The following is a 19124-nucleotide window of genomic DNA, read 5'->3' as shown; positions in this document are numbered from 1 at the left end:
TAGTCTTTCCCAGTTCCTGAAGCCAAAGTTGAAGTTAATTTTTAAAAGAATAAAATTAGGAAACCACAAATTAGAGTATACATATGTGTTAAACTTTGAGTCTATTACTGTTAAGACAGCCTTCCTTTCAATCAGCTGTGTAAGAATCTGCTGCAAAATTCCCATTTTCAAATTATCCTAACAGTTTCAAAGTTAAGTTTGTTTATTCTACTGAAAGATTACAGAATGAACCCATTCCCTATTTTTTTTTCAAGTTTAGCCTCCTGAGTGGGAGCAGAGACAATTTGGGGGTTCCTGTGAATTCGTTTTTGTGAGCACTGGTATTTCTGCAGTTGCAGTGATGAAATCTGCTTCCCTGTTCTTTGCTTCTACCCCGCCCCCCGCCATCCACCCTCTGTTTCTAACAAATAGCCAGAGAGAAAAGCAAGAAGGAGCAGGCAGAGCCTGGAGAGTTGTATCCTGTTCTAATCACAGCCATGCAAGTCCTCCTTTATTTCAATTAATTTACTTTGCCTTTATGAACCTGAGAGACTGTTGCTTTCAAAGAGGCTGACATTTCACTCATCTGAAGGAGTTTGGAATGTGACAGGGGAAAGGGAGGAGAAGTAAATCAAAGCAGATAGCAATTCTCCAGATGTAAAGTATTTTTCTTCTCCTCTATTTTTTTTTTCCACCAGAAATGTCAGAAAGTCTGCTGACATTTTAATTCCTTTGTGATAGGCTGGGAGCTGAGAGCCAAATCCTGTTGCCACTGTAGCTGAAAAGATTTTTCCTGTCAACTTTAAAGGGAGCAAACCAGTCTTACACTCTGAAAAAAAATGAAATGTACTCTTATAACATCTTAAGATCAGTTACAGACTGAAACTGGCATGCCTTGTTGGACTTTTTTCTTTTCAGTTTACCATAGCATAACAAAAACCAGTTAGTAAGACTGACTGGATTTGAAGTAAGACTTTGCTGTTGTGCTTTTTTTCTAATTCTGTATTCTGGTAAAAGTGTCACAGTACTATTCCATGCTCTCTTCTAGTCACCTAAGTTTCAAGATGCCCAATTTGCAACCTTGAAGTTTTCTTTTAAACACTTGTTGACTTACTTACATAATCCATGCACATCTTTGAAAACTCTCTTATACGCTGTGATCCTGCTTTTAGTGATATGCTTGGCAAAAATACAATAAAAATCTCATTGTCTTTAATAGGAACACATTCAGGTCCATAAAATAAAGGATTAGCTTCTACTCTCATTACATTAGTTGTGTATCAATATAACTCCAGCAACTTTATAATATGCATTTAGCCAAAGATCAGAGCTGGCTCAAAGCAGCAGCAATGAGTTAGGTCTACAAAGTCCACCTACAACATGAATGATCATATATTTCCTTCTCCTCATGCTGTGCTTAGAGATTTACTTCATGGGTTTAGTATAATAAATTTATTTTCCTTTACAGAGTTGTTCCCTTACAAAGTATTCATTCGTAAAACATTAATTTTGTACGCAGGACTGCTAAAAACCAATGGAGTAGACATATTTGCTTAATAGTTTTATTCTTTCTTGCAAGTTCTATAATCATATTTCATCAACTGGTACAACAAAACATATTTCTATATGAAAACCAAAACAAAGAGGGCTTGTTGAGCTTGTTGCATGGTAAATCTATTTATTCTTGGTTTATTGTTAAATATTATATTGCATTTGTTTAAGCAGACATCGTGTATATTGTGTTTTCTAGCGTTCCACACACAGCAGCTTATTGTTGTGTCCTTTAAATATGCGAAATAAAAATGTTTTCAGTTTGCTATTTAAAAAAAAAAAAAAAAAAAAAAGGGAAATTAAGAAAGGGTACTGCTATATTACATAGCCCAGGAAATATTGGCAGCATGCTCTTTGGCTTTCATCCGTAGAACTGCAATGCTTGAGGACCTCCTTTCAAACTCCGGCTTGGTTTCAAAAGCATGTCCATTGGTTGCCCCAGAAAGTAGAGAGTCAGTGAAAAAATTATTGAGGGGCATGTGGCTGAACTGATTCTGGTGGTTTGAAAAGCTTGTGTAGCCAGAATCTGTCCGGGGTGAATGGGAATAAGGTGTCATACAGGAAGATGTGTCTCGTGGTAACATGCAGGAAGTAACCACAGAACTGCTAGCCGTATTCCCTGCCCACAGATTGTTCTGAATCTGGAACATATAAAATGAATAAGATTCAATTTAGATAGTTCATCTTTCGTTTTCTGCAATGCTTGGTTTGCTTTATTTAACACATCCATTACTAGTTCTCCTCTAAAACAAGCCACAAGTTCTTTATTAGTTACCTGCAGTAGTGCTAGAAAATACTAAGAAGACATTACCTGAGTCAAGAAGACATTACTTGAGTCAAAATATTAGATCATTCACGTAAAAGTAAGGGCTGCTGAATCATATTCCTTGCTCTGTCATCCATTTGCTCTGTGGCTTTACCTGGAGTGTTTATCACTGGACTTCAGGATGTCACCAGCCCAGCCTGTCAGCAAACTCAGTGGAAGCACACAACTGATTTCAAAGAAAAATTGTCAAAAGAGTGCACAATATCATAGCTGTTTTCACCATAAAAGCTTCTCTTCATCACAAATTTTTCTTATGGTAATTGGAGGAAACAGTATAAAAGGGTGAACAAAACAAACCAGGATTTCTCAAGCAATAAAACCCAACAAGTATTTGCAAAATTAAATATTGAGAAGCCTTGTGTAATTACTTGAAAGCAAATTAATCCATAAAATACAGGCATGGTTGATAATATAGACAAGAGTTTTTCATGAAGTTGCTTCAAAGATGCTTTTAAGGTAGAAATTCTTTCATGATGTTTTTATACAAAATTATATTTGAGAGCAGTTTTTTTTCAGCTCTCAGCCTTAACCGGGTGTGTTGTGCACCCCTGGAAAACGTTGCATGACAGACTAGGACACAAACTTTGTGGTTACCAGCAATGTCCGCTGAAGATCTGGAGTAACCATGTATTCAAGCTTTGATGTGTAATGCCTTCTATACTTGGCACTCACTTAAAGCTCTATTCTGAGTCTCAGGCTGTCTCCTATCATCTATGTATAGATGCTATTAATGGATAGGTATTTTTCACTTATTTCTCACTAGGTGAATAGACAGAAAGATTTTAAAGGCCTAGCACAGTCAGCTCCTGTCATTATCTCAAAATGCATTCTTTCATTCCTCCTTTTTTAACTTTGATTTAATCAAATTTCACAGTCAGCGAAGTCCTGTCTTTTAAACTCTATATCTCTATCAGTGATATGTAGATATGATTTCTGACATACTCTTCCCCAGTCATTTTTCACTTGCACTCACCATTATACAATATACAGCTTTATATTTTTCTCCACTTTTACTTATATCTTTTTCCTGAATGCTGATTTTTTTTAAAATGTACAAATATTATACAAGACATTTGTAACTTTCATTCAGAATACAGAACTTCTCAGCCAGTTACTATATAATTTTCTTTTTGTTTTACTTTTCTAGATTTGTCTTCATCCTGAGAATCTGTTGTCTGTTCATTATATCACTGCTCTGATGCACTGGGATTGAGCCCACGTCTTTGTTCTCTCCTATATGTTGGAGCAATTGCAATTACTCTTTGGTTAGCACTGTAAAGTAAATTCCCACTTCAAACTTAATTTTGTCTTCACATTAAAAATCCATAGACAAAGGAAGTTTGGCTTTAAGATATGTAGGTTATCTCTAGCTGAGTGGGGGGCTTTTTCTGCCAAACTAGAGGTCAAGGCACTACAAACTAGGACAAACACACACATACGCACACACAGAGAATGAAAACATATTTCTAGTGCTCAGTTGGATTTTTTCCCATTGTCCTATTACTTTGGAACAACACATATCCACCAAGCCACCAACAAGCTAAAGAGATAAATTATGGTTCACTGAACTCATCTAGCTGAGATCTAGTGCAGATAGGGAAGTAGAAATAGAGTCTTCTTTTAAAAGTTAGTATTTTGAACACTTGTATTAGCAGGGGTCATCAGAAGCTGACAAATTAATCTGTGCTCCTTAGCAAAAAAAAAAAAAAAAGAACCAGTAAAAGCTCCATTCTAGTTTCCTTCCTCCCCAAAAGCCTGGGGGAAAGTCATGTGGTAGCAGCACATCTCCCCAAAAGCCTGATCTGCCTTATTCACACAGACATGCATACGTACAGGCACACACACACTTCCACAGCCACTCACATGAATGCAGCTTGCCTTTCCACATATACACATATGCACTAGTTGGGCACACCTCAGGCATCTGCTCCTGCATATCTTAGGTGGTCTGCTGAGAGGTAAGAGAGTGAATAAGGTGCCTAGGGAAGGATGTTGAGGAATTTTCTTCCTTCTTGTGGCCCTCCTGAGATCTACAGGAGGAAAGTGACTCTAGTGAGAGTTTCAGAACTTTCCAGTTCCCATCCTTCCCTCTTTTCAGCAGTTTTTAGAAGACTCTCAAACATAAACCTATGGGATACCCTCTGCAGCTTGACATGATCCTCAGTTGCCTTAATTAACCCACCTGAGCCATTTTTAACTCATAATCAGATGTGAATTTTTTTTTTTTTTACCTTTATGGAACAGGTGGTTTATCTGGGGATTAAAGGACACATCTTTTTCTGGACCTATGTGAACCCTTGTCATGCTTAAGAAAGTTTGTTGCGTTGAATCACGCAGCTATTATGGCTCCTAAGGGTTACTGTCTACTCAGACTTAATGAGTTTGTAGCCACATAGCATGTGATTAGAGTGCAGAGGGGAGTAGTAAAAATTAGAACTGAAAGCATGTAAGATCCAGAGAAATCTTCACTTTGCTTAAAAGCCCAAACTGCACACATTCTGTCTCAGTCATGAACTGGGAAGATCAGAAACCCAGTCTTCCATACAAAAATCATTGTCTTCTTTTCTTTTTCTTTTTTCAGGATCACTAGAAATTTTTAATTGTACTTTATTGTATCTCATAGTTACTTATATTTTTCTTGCAGAAGAAGTGACAGATCAAGGAACTGTTGGGGTTTTCTTTCCCTTTCTTCCTACAAAATGAGTCACCCGTACCTATTTCCATGATGTTCCATTTCAGTTTGTTTTGCTTGTACAGCTCTTTACTGAACTGAAACAGGCATCTGATACAGCTAAAAAAGAATTCGGGGCGGGGGGGAAATTAAACGTTTTAAACACATGCACACAGAACCCCATTCTTTCTGATGCTACTTTCAGGCCAAAGGGTTAGTCTCAAAACTTTCACAAGAGGATGAATTTGCCCAGGGAGAGACTAGTTCATCTATACAGCATGTAATATAGGAGCTAACTCTGAAGGAGTGCATAATCTCCAAAGCTAACTCATACACAACAAAGTTTCATTTATCTGACTGACTAAGATTTCTTTCTAAGAAACAATATGCCAAATGTTGCAATTGCCCATGTTGCACAGATATAATTATGGGAAGAATTTTCCAAAAGCATCTGTTTAAATAGGAACGTTCATGAGTTTGCCTTTAATACAGTCATGATGGGAAGACTTCAAAAGGTTCAGAGGCTCAGTTTGAAAGTGCCTAGTGACCTATGTGGTCTGGATCTCTTTCCTTCCATATTTCTAGTAGTTCGGATTGCAGTAAACTAAATTTAGTACCACCAATTTTCCTGAAATTTTTATCCTAGACAAATGTCTTTCAATTTAACTTCAGTGTGATTGCACAGGTGTAAATGAGAAGAGAATTCAGATGCAAATTGTAAACCATACCAATGTCTGGTTAACGAAATATGTGAACAAGTGATTCATTCCTAAAATTTTCAAAGGGGTGCCCTAGATTTCTTCCTTAGAGGAAAGAATCTAAATTAATAAACTTAATTTCAGAAATACCACAAGATGCTAAGAAAGCTTTACATCTTCTCTCATGAGACAGGTGTACTTTTCAAAAGAATCAGTCATAGTTTCAGTCATATCAAATTTCTATTCACTTTAGTTGGTTGAGTGACTTCACTTTTGATATTAGATTTTCATTTCTTAGCTAGGATTTACAACATAAATATCTTGTAGTGAAATTCAGGTGCAGAAGGTATTCCTATATTAAAAATAAATAAAATAATGTTTTACAATAAGTCAAAATTGTAAGACCTTCTTTTGGTATGCTGGAAGGAAAAGGGACATTATGTACACGAATTTAAAGAAAATATTTTTCCTCTTAAACTCTTGTGTGATCCATGAACTATATAAAAGGCAATTCAGAGTCTGTGAATGAGGCTATACATACAGCACATCTCTGGTTTCTGTTAACATCACAAACAACTTGAGCTTTGCTCTTGTGGTTACCATGAAATTACCAGAACCCTTCAATATATTTACCTACTGTATGGTTTACATACACACACACACACACATGCACACACCCTTCCTGACAGCAAAAAGAAGTAGGATTTCATAGCTGTGACAAGAACATAACTGGAGAGTTATTGTTGTTAACATGGTTTTATCATTTCCTACGTATATGACCTTCTGCTTGACATTGTGGAGGAAAATTAGCTGAGGTAATTGGTCATCCCACTTGGTGTCTTTTTTTCTTTTAAAATTTCAAGCTCCTGGAGCTTCAGTCTTCTTACACAACACCTGGAGAAATCACACAAACTCAAATCTCCACATTTTCTGAGTTTTACTATCACTTACCCAGCTTTGGTTCTCCATCACCAAATGTCTTGACTCATGCTATTTGAGCCACCTGCCTATCCAGACTGGAGTCTGTTTTCAACATGAGGACACACAGCTTCTATTTAAGTGGACATATGTTTTAGTGCTTGACATGGGAAACAAAATTATAATCTTTTAAAAATTTCTACATATGAAGTAATAAGTTATTATTTGTAGTTTTATTATTATATTACGTAATGTATGTTATGTCATGTCATGTCATATTATATGTTATTATAATTACTTTAGTAAGTAGTTAGAAACTACACATTGATTCTGTTTTCAGGATGTTACTGGACATTGCAAGGGAGACAGCAGTGGCACTAACTGAACAGTTAAGAATTTGCTTAATTATAGAAAATGTGAATGTCAAAGAGGCTTATTTGCTAAATTTTTGTCACTCCTCTCTGTGTGAAGCAACAATCCTTGCACTGCAAGAGAACATGAAATCTGTGCTTGCACAAAGAGCTACTTCAGGCAGATTAAATGCAATAGCTGTTAAACTGCTCAAAACTGCTAGTTTACAACTCATGATCTGTAGGTTATTCCTAGTCCATCAGCTCAACTAATTTTGTCTGTCACTTGCTACGGTATTTTTTTTACTGGATGGCTCTTAAAAATGGAATCCAAATTATGGGCAGAGATTTGTCTGTACTTCCGGGGTTTGAATCATGGATTCTCAGAATAATTTAAACTGAAAAGGACCTCTGGAATTTTATTCTACCCCCTTGCTCACAGGTAACATATTGAATTTAAATCAGATTACTTATGCCCTATCTAGCCAGGTTCTGAGTAGCTCTAGCTACAGAGATACAGTAATTTCTATAAGCAAATTGTTCCAAGGCTTTTGTATTTTTTCCTTTATATCTAGAAGAAAACCTTCTTGGTGTAATTTGTGATCATTTTTTAGGACCAAATGGACCTAATGAACACATAAAGATCATCTGTACTGGTTTGGGTTCACATACTTATGAGTTGCAGCACACCATTTTCAGGTATGTCCATAAAATGTAAGTTGGCCCTCGGTAACAAGAGGCTTAATGTTACAGTTCTAAAATATGTGATAGTCTCATTCATTCCACATTTAGACCTTAAATACAGTGAACAAAATAAAAGCACGTTAATTTGATTTCATGCTTAACAAGCTTGCTAAAGTGCAAAATCATGCAGGATTCAAAAAGTCATCAGTCTTCCATTCTTCTGTGGGATGTTTTGTATCTAAACTGTAACCTCCCCACTGCAATCTCAGGGCCAGTTATGATAAGAATTAATTATATTTCACTTCTGTGGTAGAGTTAAAGACAAAATTTCATACTTTAAAAAAGACTATTAAAAAGAAGTTTCTATCTCAGAAAAAAATGGATTTGCCTTATAATTAAGCCCCAGCTAAAGTCACTCACACACTTAAAGAAATACATGTTTCACAAAAAAAGTAACAAAGCAGCAAACCAAATGTTGAGCCTCTAAAGAGGACCACATACAGCGATGGTTTAGAAGCAAGAAAAAAAAAAATCACAGTGCACAAACTACTTTGTATGGAACAGACACCACCCAAAAAGATTAGAAGTGTTACTCTTGTTGGAAGATCAGCCACAGCAGTGCAACAGTCAGCACATATGCAGCAAGCAACATACCATCCAGGTGGTGGTCCAGCCTCAGCTCCATGCTGTCACAGCTAGACAGCATGAGTATATGATAAAACTTCTTTGAAGCTAGCTCAGATATGTGTACCACATCTACTCCTACTTAATCAGTGTACCCATAGCCTTAATGAACTATAGTGATTAACTGTCATTTATATGTCTACTACAGTTAAAAGAATTTTAAAGTCATATAACATGTGGTGTCTAATATATGCCATATGAAAGATTTAATTGGAGCATGTAACTTTGATTATTGCTAATGAGAATTACCCATATGTACTAAGGCAAGAGCAGAACTGTAATGATGATCCAAGAACTTAGTACATAACACATGTATACTGATACCACTTCTACACTCTTTGATTGCCAAAACAAATCATATGACATCATGTTGTTCAATATATTTAATCTGATTTATCAGTCTGGTGGATGGAATGTAAACTTCAGCCTTTTCCTTCTATATCTGAGATTTCAGTGTTCTCTCTACACCTTCCATATCACTTCAGTTCCCCTACCTTTGAAATACTTTTGTCTCCCTGGGATTCTCACTTGCACTAGTCTGTGTTTTTCCACTAAAAAATAAAAAAAGAGTTAAATTCAGTCCTATCCAACTCTTGCCTGCATTTTCAAGTAAATAAATGAAACAAACAATACATTTCCCACATGATAGTAAGAGGGAAAGTATAATGGTGTGACATGATAGATCCTTTCAAAAGGACTTAGAAGATGGACACAAATGAAGTAGACTCAAAGAACAAGGAAGAAGATGCAAAGTATGGAAATAGCCTAGGTGGGGAAAAACATTACCTTCTAAATCTGTTTTTCAAGGATACAATATAATGTTTATTTACATACTGATGCACTTATATTTATAAAGATAAGACCTCATAACAACCTTCCAGTACGTAAAGAGGGACAACAAAAATCTGGAGAGGGACTTTTTTGCTTTATACTGTAGGAAGAGAAAACTTAATTGACTAGATTTTCTCCAACTTTGAAAAGAACCAACCTCTGGCATAAGAGATTTGGTTAAGTTTCCTAAACACAAATGTCTATCTGACCACCAGCTGCAGCCGCTAAAGCATGAATCTTTTGTGTCAGTCCTGTTCATCAGCACTGCAAAAGTGTCTCAGATATCATAAGAGATCTTTAATAACATTAGACACTGTATTCAGGTGACCAAATCAAGTACTGTTTGTTTACTAACATTTACTGAGATGAGTTGAAGTAAACATCTCCATGAAGTGAATCTGCATTCATTTCCCAGCCGATGTTGTGATGGTGCCTCTTGGCTTTCATACCATCAGCAGGATATGCTAATTAATGGGGCTCAAAGTGTCTGGGATAAGATTTAACCAGTGAATTTTTTTCTGAGTGCACTCAAGACGACTTAGACCACATGTTGCATCTGCAAGAGAAACTTGAATCTTAAATACTGAAACTAATGAAGCTGAAATCTTTTACTAAAATGAATGAAAACTACTGTATATGATATTTTCTTAGAAAAACCTGATTTTCAGTATAATGTTTTCAAAAGTTAAATATTTTATCTGAGTGAAAACTTAATGATGTTGTGGTATTTTTAATGTTAAAACATAGAAAAAAACATGTGAAAAACAGACAGTTGTCCTGGAATATTGCACTAACTGTCCGCCTCTGCAATCCAGGTGTTACCAAAATAATTATTGGAAGATGTATATTTGCAGAATTTGGACAGTTTAGGAGATACTGAACTTCTTGGCAGCCACCTGAGCAACTATTTTGCACAATAAACAGCACATAAAGTCAACATAGAGTAAAAATAATTAGGCTTAGACTGAAGCAAACAATTACGACCTAAGTTAAAAAAAAAAAATAAAAGAAAAACAAGATCAAAAACAAAACAACTAAACCTAAATAGTTTATTACTATTTCAAAGATAAAGATGTACAATTTAATAGTACAATTAGACCATATTATAGAAATTAGGGTTGGACGAGACCATCTCCAGAGGGCCCTTCCACCATCAGTTGGCTCTGATTCAGAGCCAACCTTCTATCTGCAATAAGTTGAAAACATCATTTCCCCATTGGAAAACCTTTCAGGTTTATACAGTTAAACAATGCACAGCAGCATCATGTTCTTAATTTGTATTTGATGAAAATAATTGGTGAAGAGACTAAGCAGGAGTCTCCACATTCTCTGTTGACTGATGTTTCTGCTACAAAAGAGACTGATGCTTCTGCTGGAATGCAAGCTGGATGTCTGTTTTGTGAACATATCTGTGGTGGGACCCAAAATAGATATCTTCAGGCTGCAAATTCCTATAATGCACACCAGAAAATCACATTTGTTCCTGTTCCTTCTGCCACACAACAGCGAAGATCTCAGCTTGATTTAATCGTTTTTCAACATTCATGCTATGTTTTTTTGCCAGCAACAGGGAGTCTGTTTTTTCCCCATGTTAATAAAGGCTTTGATAAATAACCTCTAGTGATCTGTGTTCAACAATCCCCAAGAAAAACTATTTACTCAGAAGTATGGCAAAGCTTGTCTAACTCATGTCTGTTTCACAATAAAAGTGTTTGTACATGGGGCGTGGGGGTGGGAAGAAAAGATAAAAAAGGTATTTGATTTCTTTTCTTGCCTTAACTGCACTGAAATGATGGAATTGTTTTGGAAATAGATCTATAACACTAAAATAAAACATGCAGGTAACAGTTCTAAATATCTCTTTCTGCCTGAACTGCAGATAAATGAGTTTGTAGTCAGTCATAAGAGGCACTTATAAATGGACAACTAGTTCAAAAAATTTGAATGTAATGATGTTAGTGGTCATTGTTTTTAATACAAATCTTAATTGTTTCCACTATTCTCATTAGAAACGTTCTGTAAATGATACAGATACAGTTTTATTGAAGATGAAGATGTAAGAATGTGGAACTATGATGAATTACCAGTAGGTTAGCAAGAACATGAACTTGCACTGAATGTTCTGTGATAATTGCCTGGACACCTCTTCATATTGACTCTACAGCAAAGTAGCCACCTTCTTCACTGAGAAGTAAAACACCTTATTTTTATCATGTAGCCAGACTACGCATGCAAGTACTCAACTGAAATGGCCAATGTAAAGTGGACTAACACCTTGCTCCTGTTCATGAAGTACAGTGCAACAAAACTTTCTTGTTCAGGTGACTCGACTTAATTACATGTTTATGCATGTCTGCTTACTTGCAGTGTGTTAGTCTGCAGCTGTAGTGAGTACTGCATATTTATGTTTATGAATGATTATACATTTTATATCTCTACATATTTTAGAAATGCTTTTTTTAAGATTAGGGTACCAACATTTCCATTTCAATCTCATGTTTTTAAGAACTTATAAATCAATGATACAAAGTTTTGCCAGGCTGAAAATTAATTGTCATCTGTCTAGGAAAGGGTCTTTTTTTTTTGTTTGTTGTTTTTTTTAAATCATAAATAGAACAGCAGTGAATTCACTTCTCATTTTATCAAACTGAAAGTACAAAATAGGTATTTCATTGGGGTTAGAGTTTTATGGATTATATTTTAATATAATTCTAAAGTGTTTCTTTTTTTAAAACATTCATTTTTAGACAACCATGTTATGTGCTTACCAGTGGCTTGCATTATTCCACTATCCTATGCTAATTAAACTTTCAGTTGGGAAAATTTCTAGATTATGTCCTCCTAAAAATACAAGATGAGCTTGAAGATACAGAATTTAGTCTAGTGAATGTGAATTTGCCTAGGATTGCTTAAGGTCTTTTTGCACATCTCCACCTAGAAAGGTCTCAACCAAGCGTTGGGTCCTCCTACTTCAACACAGTGTGTCGTGTAGTGGTTGCTGATGCAATTTGGGCTGATGTATGTTATAAAATAAAACCAGGAGAACTTATAAATGCCACCAAATCTGAAATGGTTGTGCTCACATTCTGAGCTGCTGCAACACAAACCAGCTTTGGCCCAGGCACCAAAACTAATCACATGCAACCTCCTCAGAGTAAAATCATTTTAGGCTAGGTGGATGATGCACAGGCCCAAGGCCTCTGTTTCATAGCTACTCACATTCAGTCAATGTAGAACACGCCCAAAGCAAGCCCACATAGTGTATGAGCGTATTCTTAAGGCTGTCAGAGACATTGTTTCCTAATGAACTAGAAGAACATCTGGACACAAGCAGTGGAAGGACTCTACCACAGAGACCCTGCAACATTTCTGCTTTGTATGGTACTTTTTTTTTTTTTTTAATTATGTGGTAAAAGCAATAGGAAGCTAAAGACAAGAAAAACAATACTTAAAAATAAAGGTATTCAATGTACTAAATCAAGCAAGCAGAAAAACAATAGCAGAGAGTGAGGCAAGACAGTAAACCAAAGGACTGGAGAACAGAGAAAGAAGATTATGGTCTTATTACACAGTATACCTTACTATATACTAACATAGCACAGAAAAAAACAAATAAATAAACAAACTTGTACTTTCCAAGAAATCTTTCTTGTCTTTCTGCCTCCCTCTCTCAACCATATTCGTTCAATTCTCATTGTACATGATCATAATACGGTTTCATGCCAATAGAAGATTTTTTGTATTTAATGATCTATTGAGGTCCGTAAAGAAATGTTGCATGATTAATACATCAGAAGGAAGCTGTCTGCATATCACATAGTTTACACTTCATCTTACCAAAGCATACAAGACCAGAGTTGTTAAGACAGTTATGCCTGTGATTATAAATATCCCAGAAGAGAAATCCTGATCTTATTGCTGTCAACATTACATCATTCCTGTCAATCTCATGTCTGTAATCTTCATTCAGAATTTGTGATGGACCTAAAAGTGATTCAAATACCCACATAATTTTATGTGCAGAAAAGGCTTAGCTGTATAACTATATTGCCAGCCATTGGCAGTGCACAAATTACACAAAACTCTGCAGCTTCTAAAACTGTTGTTTAAAAAATACTTATTTTAAGAGTTAATTATTCATATTAGATGTTAGAACTATTGTTCACAGAGGCAGGTCCTGTGAGTGTCTAAAGAACACAGAAAACTAAACACATGAAAGTCTTCATACATCTTGTGTATACTTGTGTGCCTAGGGATGGAAAAGAAGGTAAATGTAGAACCAAAATACTACTTGGATTTTACCATACCTGAGGATAGCTGTCAGTCCTTGGAAGAACAGATATATCATAGGTGGCAGCAAAATGGCTCTTAGCTTGCTGAATCTGGCCGTAGCGTTCTCTTTTCCTCCATTTTGCTCTTCGGTTCTGGAACCAAACCTATAGTATATGAGGAAATAATCATTAAGGTAAACTTAATTACATACTGTGCAAAGAATCTTAGGAAAAAGCCAAGAGATTTTGGACAGTAGCTTTGAAAACTTCTGCTTATCTAAGAAAGGGAAGTTCTCCACCTGAGGATGAAGTTCTTACAGTTTCAACCTTCTCAGTGTCAGACTTATCAAAACTATTTCTGGCTATTTTAAAAGTATATACTTTTTCCTTTCTAGTGTCAAAAAAAAAAAAAAAGAGGAACAAAAAAACGATCAGTCTGTCAGTAATAATTTTGAGAATTCAGTTCTGTAGAGGAAAATCATCAAGTAGCAATAAGCCAAATTTTAAAGAAACTTAAGAAATTTTCTCTTATTTTCATATGCCAACTGACCAGGTACGACTATATGTGATTTGTCTCCTAGAGGTATACATAATTATCAAGTGTAGTAATGAGAGGCAGGTTAAGCTGGTAGCAGGACAGATAACAAAAAAATCACGAGAACACAGTTTTAAAACTGTTGTGCCATTTTTTCACATTTGTTTAGGTCACATGTTTCTGTTTCTGACAATGGAAAACTAAAGAATAACACTTTACATTTAGACCATGAAATAATTTAGACCCAAAACAATGCCTTCTTGTCAATTGAAAACTATTTTCTTTATGCTTCAATAAACTTTTGACTGTTCTGTAATATTTTGAGCATCAGGTGTTATCTCAAAACCTATTACATGCAGTTTTTTCTGTGATGGTATCTGTCATTGTTCTGTGGTCTTAAAAAAACTTTTCTTTTTCTTTCAAACAATTTAGTTCGGAGTGGCTAAGATTTATCCTGATGAATTAAAGGGATTGTTAAAAAAAGTTGCTGTTGCTTTATAAAAGTAATATTATCCAACTAAGTCTTTGCTGCTCAGCTGTGAGCAAACTCATTCTGATTCCTTTTAAAGAATCATAGAATCATAGAATAGTTAGGGTTGGAAAGGACCTTAAGATCATCTACTTCCAACCCCCCTGCCATGTGCAAAGAAGTCACACCACTAAAAGTATACACATACATGAAGGGATTTTTGTTTTATGTATAGACACTGCCTGTGAATCCCTTTTTGAGGCATATTTTCTGGTCTCTGATGGTGCGATATTTAAATAACAGTTTGGTTTATAATCCACTTTTTGCCTTGATCTTTGGAGAACGCAACTGTCCTTTAATTCTGCTTAAGCAACCAGGGCATAAATTTGCTTATTTTAATTCGCAAGGACTTGTTGTTAATTTAGTATGTGCGACCTTTTAAAATGTGCTGGGCAATCAAAGCAAGGCCCATGCACATAACTGCTGAGAATATATTGTTAGGGACCTTGTTGGTAAATTTGTATTATTTACGATGGCTGAGGATCAACAAAAAGAAAACAAAAGAAAGAAAAAAAAATTCTGTCTCCGCAGGAGGCATCAAGAACGCTCTAAGGCAATTTAGTCACGAGACTTTCATTGAAAAAGGACTTTGACAATCTCCTTAAAATGGGTGCCAATTACTTCACTGACATGCAGCAGGAAAGAGAACAACTTAGATAAATTAGGTTCAGGTTGGCTCTCTCTGCATGTGTATGCAGGACAAATATTAAAATGGATGTTGATGAAATGGCGGTGAAGGGAAATGTGGGTAAGGTATCCAGCTGATCACTCAGCTAAGCTAAATCAAACAATTTGCTTGAATTCATAGTAACTAAATGAGAAAAAAAAAGGCATTCATTTCTTTCCTTTGACAATCCACCAGAATGTTTCTGTTTACATCACTTTACTAGAAACTGACTCTTGGCAGAGATAAAGTAACCATTTGCCTCCACAAAGCAGTATAAAAATCTGCTGCTTGTTATCCTTGAATTGCCAGATGCTTGCTTCTAATGACGTAAGGCCTTTTAAATTGCTTAATCTTGTGATGGAATACTGTTGCTACTATGGATAAAAATGATCACCATTTCCTTTCATATTTACCGTACGAGAAATGCAAAGATCAGTTATCTTTTAAGAAAGAGGAGAACATGTTTAAATAAAATAGAAACAGACAATCTATGAAAGTCTGGTGCAGACATATGTGTTTTTACATTCACTCTATTATTTTTAATAGTTTTACCATACAAAGCTTCTAAAACTTGGAAAATGTGACAAAAAGTCAGTTGACACATTTTAGCCCAATTCTCCCCTCCCTGTTCTGACTTAATTTTTTCTCGGAGTAGTTCTCATTATCCCAGAATTATGCCGTTGTAAGAACAGTGTTTTAGCATTATGCAAGTTTTTCTTTTTTAAATCAAGACTAAATCCAAATTAATGAAAGTCATACTTGGAAAACTGTCTGAAATTTAGAGGGAGAGGGATTGCACAGAGCCTGAAGAGTTAAATGCCACTGAACTAATCTCCATTTGCATTGGTGATATTGTATCCATGTAACTGATACAATTTTGTCCTTTATTTTCCAGTAATGGTGAATATGATGTCTGCTTCAATAAAAAAGAACACTTTTTTATAAAATTAATTAGCTGAGTTAGTTTCTGAAAGTGATCCTGGTTTAATTTCAGTTGTATGCGTGTGCACTGATGTCTATTTCTTCATACACATGTATGTCTGTGTTTGATTACAAGTTGTGAAGTTGTTATCATATTCAAGTCACTAAATTTAAAAAAATCATCCCAGTCTGTAATAATTGATAGTTCTGCTATTCCCCAAACTAAAATAATGAGTATTACCAGAACAGAGATCTCTAAAAATAGGATACGCTCTCAAAATGTAGCTGACACCCTTTTCTAAGGGAAGATCTCTAAGCTGGGGAACGCTGCATTTCCTGGATATTTAGCTTCTTTTCCCACCATTACACGTCCAAAGCCATAAATATTGTTGAGATTACTCTACTGAATGCACATACTGAATGAATCAGCTCTGTACTCAAATACTGCACTAAGTGGTCAACAGTATGTTTTGTTCCAAAACTTAGAATAGCATTATCCATCTGATATGCAAGTTTAAAAAACAGCAAATGTTCCCAATTTTGTTAAGCTCATTCCATACAACAGAAGTGAAATTGTAATGTCCTTGTTCTACACAAGATGCACGCACACACATAAACGAGTATTTATATAGATTTATGTATGTGCAGTTTCACTGCATACTCTTTGGATAAAATCAAGGAATTTGATTCCTTTTCAAATTGTATTTTTCATGCCATAACACACACAAAATCCTCTGCATCCAAGTTCTGCATCATCGTCAACTACATGCAACACATCTCTTTAACAGGATCTTTAAATGAACACTTTATGCAATCATTGCCTGGAACTCTGAAAGTAAAGCAGGACTATCAGAGATCAAGACTGTTTTACTATTGATGTTGTTTTCTCATCCTTTAAACAAGTTTCTAGAACAGCAACACAAACCATTAAAAAAAATAATGAGTTATTTTAGTATTGCAGCAGAACAGCTCACATATGTAAAGAAATAAAGCAAAATGAGCTATTTATTTTAGCTTTATGGGCTTTTGTACAATCCCTAAGAGTGCCATTTACCAGTTCCTACAGTGCACAGCTTGTCATGGAAATGCTGAAGCTGGGTTCCTACCTGGACTCTGGCCTCAGTGAGCTCTGTTCTCAGAGCCAGCTGTTCTCTTACATAGACATCAGGGTAGTGAGTTTTCTGGAATACTTTCTCCAGTTCCTCCAGCTGCAAACTGGTGAAAGTTGTTCTGTGTCTCCTCTTCTTGCTGCTGGAGACATTGCTGTCACACTTATCACCGAGTTCATCCAGTTCCCCCTTCTCCTGCATGCCTTTCACTGGAGACATCCTGAGATTATTGCAATTGTCCATGGGCCTGCTTAGCTCTGTGTGAAGAGGCTGTCCTTCCACTTTAGTAATCCCATAGTTCACTGTATGCAAGGTGGGGGAGGGAAATAATTGGTTAAAGGGGGGGGGGTTTATATTCAAGAGTTCATATAAAACATTTTCATGAGGAACCAGATTCTATGTGTATTTCTACACGAGATTGCGGAAAAGGAATCTATAATATTAACCATAGGCGGAGTAAAAGTACTAAATCACATTGAATTTTAACTGAGAACTGTATCTGAAAACATAATCTAAAATCATTCAGTGGAAGAAGACTGCATGAGAGTACTTGAATATTTTTGCTCCACCACAAAAGTAATCAATAATCCATGAAATCGCCTTCAGCTGGAGTTGGACAGATAAGGAATCTTAGCCTAAAACAGATTTTCATGTAAGTGGCATAAAGCTATTGACAAACATGCCATTAAACTTGGAGGCAGATGTGAAAAAACCCGAACCTTCTTTCTATGAGATAGAAAATAACTGTGAAGCAAACTAAATAGCTGTAAACTGACAGATCAAGAAGCAAACGAAACCGAAAATCAGCTTCACTTTACAAACTCAATAGACTCCATATACCTTCTCTTGGATTTGTAAAGTGGTATTGTTTCCAATTAAGTTTGTTATGGTTACAAAATACAGAGAGTTTCTGCAAAATGTTAACTTAATATAAGAGATCGTTTCATATAATTTGTATGAGGATTGCAGGAACTATTTGGTTTTAGGTAAAATCTGAGTAATAGAGATAAGAAATATTCCTCTGTAGCTTCTTAATAAGAAATGAAAACATTTCTTTTTTATTTATTTATTTTATTTTTACATATCTCACATCACTGAAAAAGTCATGTGATATGTTACAGGATTCGAAAAGACAGAGTTTTTTCCCCTTTCCTCTCAGAACAGGCAAGAAAAAGTTTAAACCTCTGTTGAAATTAAAATCTACAAAGATGGCATGTAACACACGATAAGAAGCTTGCTTTGGGATATTCTCGCATTCTCAGTAATTTCTTTTATTTCAGTCCTACCTCATTTTAACCAAACGCAGTTTTTAGATACTTACCACACATAGATAGGAAATGCCCCAAAGCCCCCAAGGCACACAATAAATGAGCTAATTAGGAAAAAAATTCAGTGTATAAATCAATTTTCTATAGGGATTTTTTTTTAGGTTGCACTTGCAGGAATCTGTCCTTATTTCTTACAAACTGGTACGAAAAAGGATGCTCTCAAAAAAAACCCAAACTTCTGTTCGTAAATGAAATCGAAAACTGTAAGATATTGTTAGTCTCAATATTTTAGCTGATCTTAACCATATTTTCCGATTGTTCTAGGAAAATACTTTGAAATTAACTTTTTCTGTACGTGATTTTCATAATGGGGAAAATTTGAAATGTTTCAAAAATAAAACACTCCACATCCTCCTTGCCGATGAGCTAGGGGGAAAAAAATAATTATATATATTTAATACTGTTGTTTGAATTGCCTAAGTCGTTTTCAGTCAGTATGAAGAAACACCATTATGCATCATTCGGTAACACAGCAATTTAAAAAAGAAAATAAAACCCCACTATGTTATCCTCGCAGAGCATTATTTGAAAGGCGCAAACATGACTAAGTGATCTCCCGTTCCCACCCTGTG

At 35.6% G+C, this 19124-nt stretch overlaps 1 protein-coding gene across 1 annotated transcript; it reads right to left on the bottom strand.

Moving 5' to 3' along the window:
- Positions 1 to 1525: 1525 nt before the first annotated feature.
- On the bottom strand, positions 1526 to 17620 carry LOC104410926 (ALX homeobox protein 1-like; the record flags this gene model as incomplete). The annotated part of the gene is made up of 3 exons (XM_010021229.1): positions 1526 to 2171; positions 13500 to 13628; positions 17222 to 17620. Coding segments are annotated over 3 exons (849 nt in total), but the record flags the coding sequence as incomplete, so codon positions are not given.
- Positions 17621 to 19124: the final 1504 nt, after the last annotated feature.

This window comes from Nestor notabilis, unplaced genomic scaffold, assembly GCF_000696875.1.
Source record: "Nestor notabilis isolate BGI_N333 unplaced genomic scaffold, ASM69687v1 scaffold27738, whole genome shotgun sequence".
NCBI lineage: Eukaryota > Metazoa > Chordata > Aves > Psittaciformes > Psittacidae > Nestor > Nestor notabilis.
Note: the sequence above shows the minus strand (reverse complement) of the source record. Positions and strands in the feature narration are given on the sequence as shown.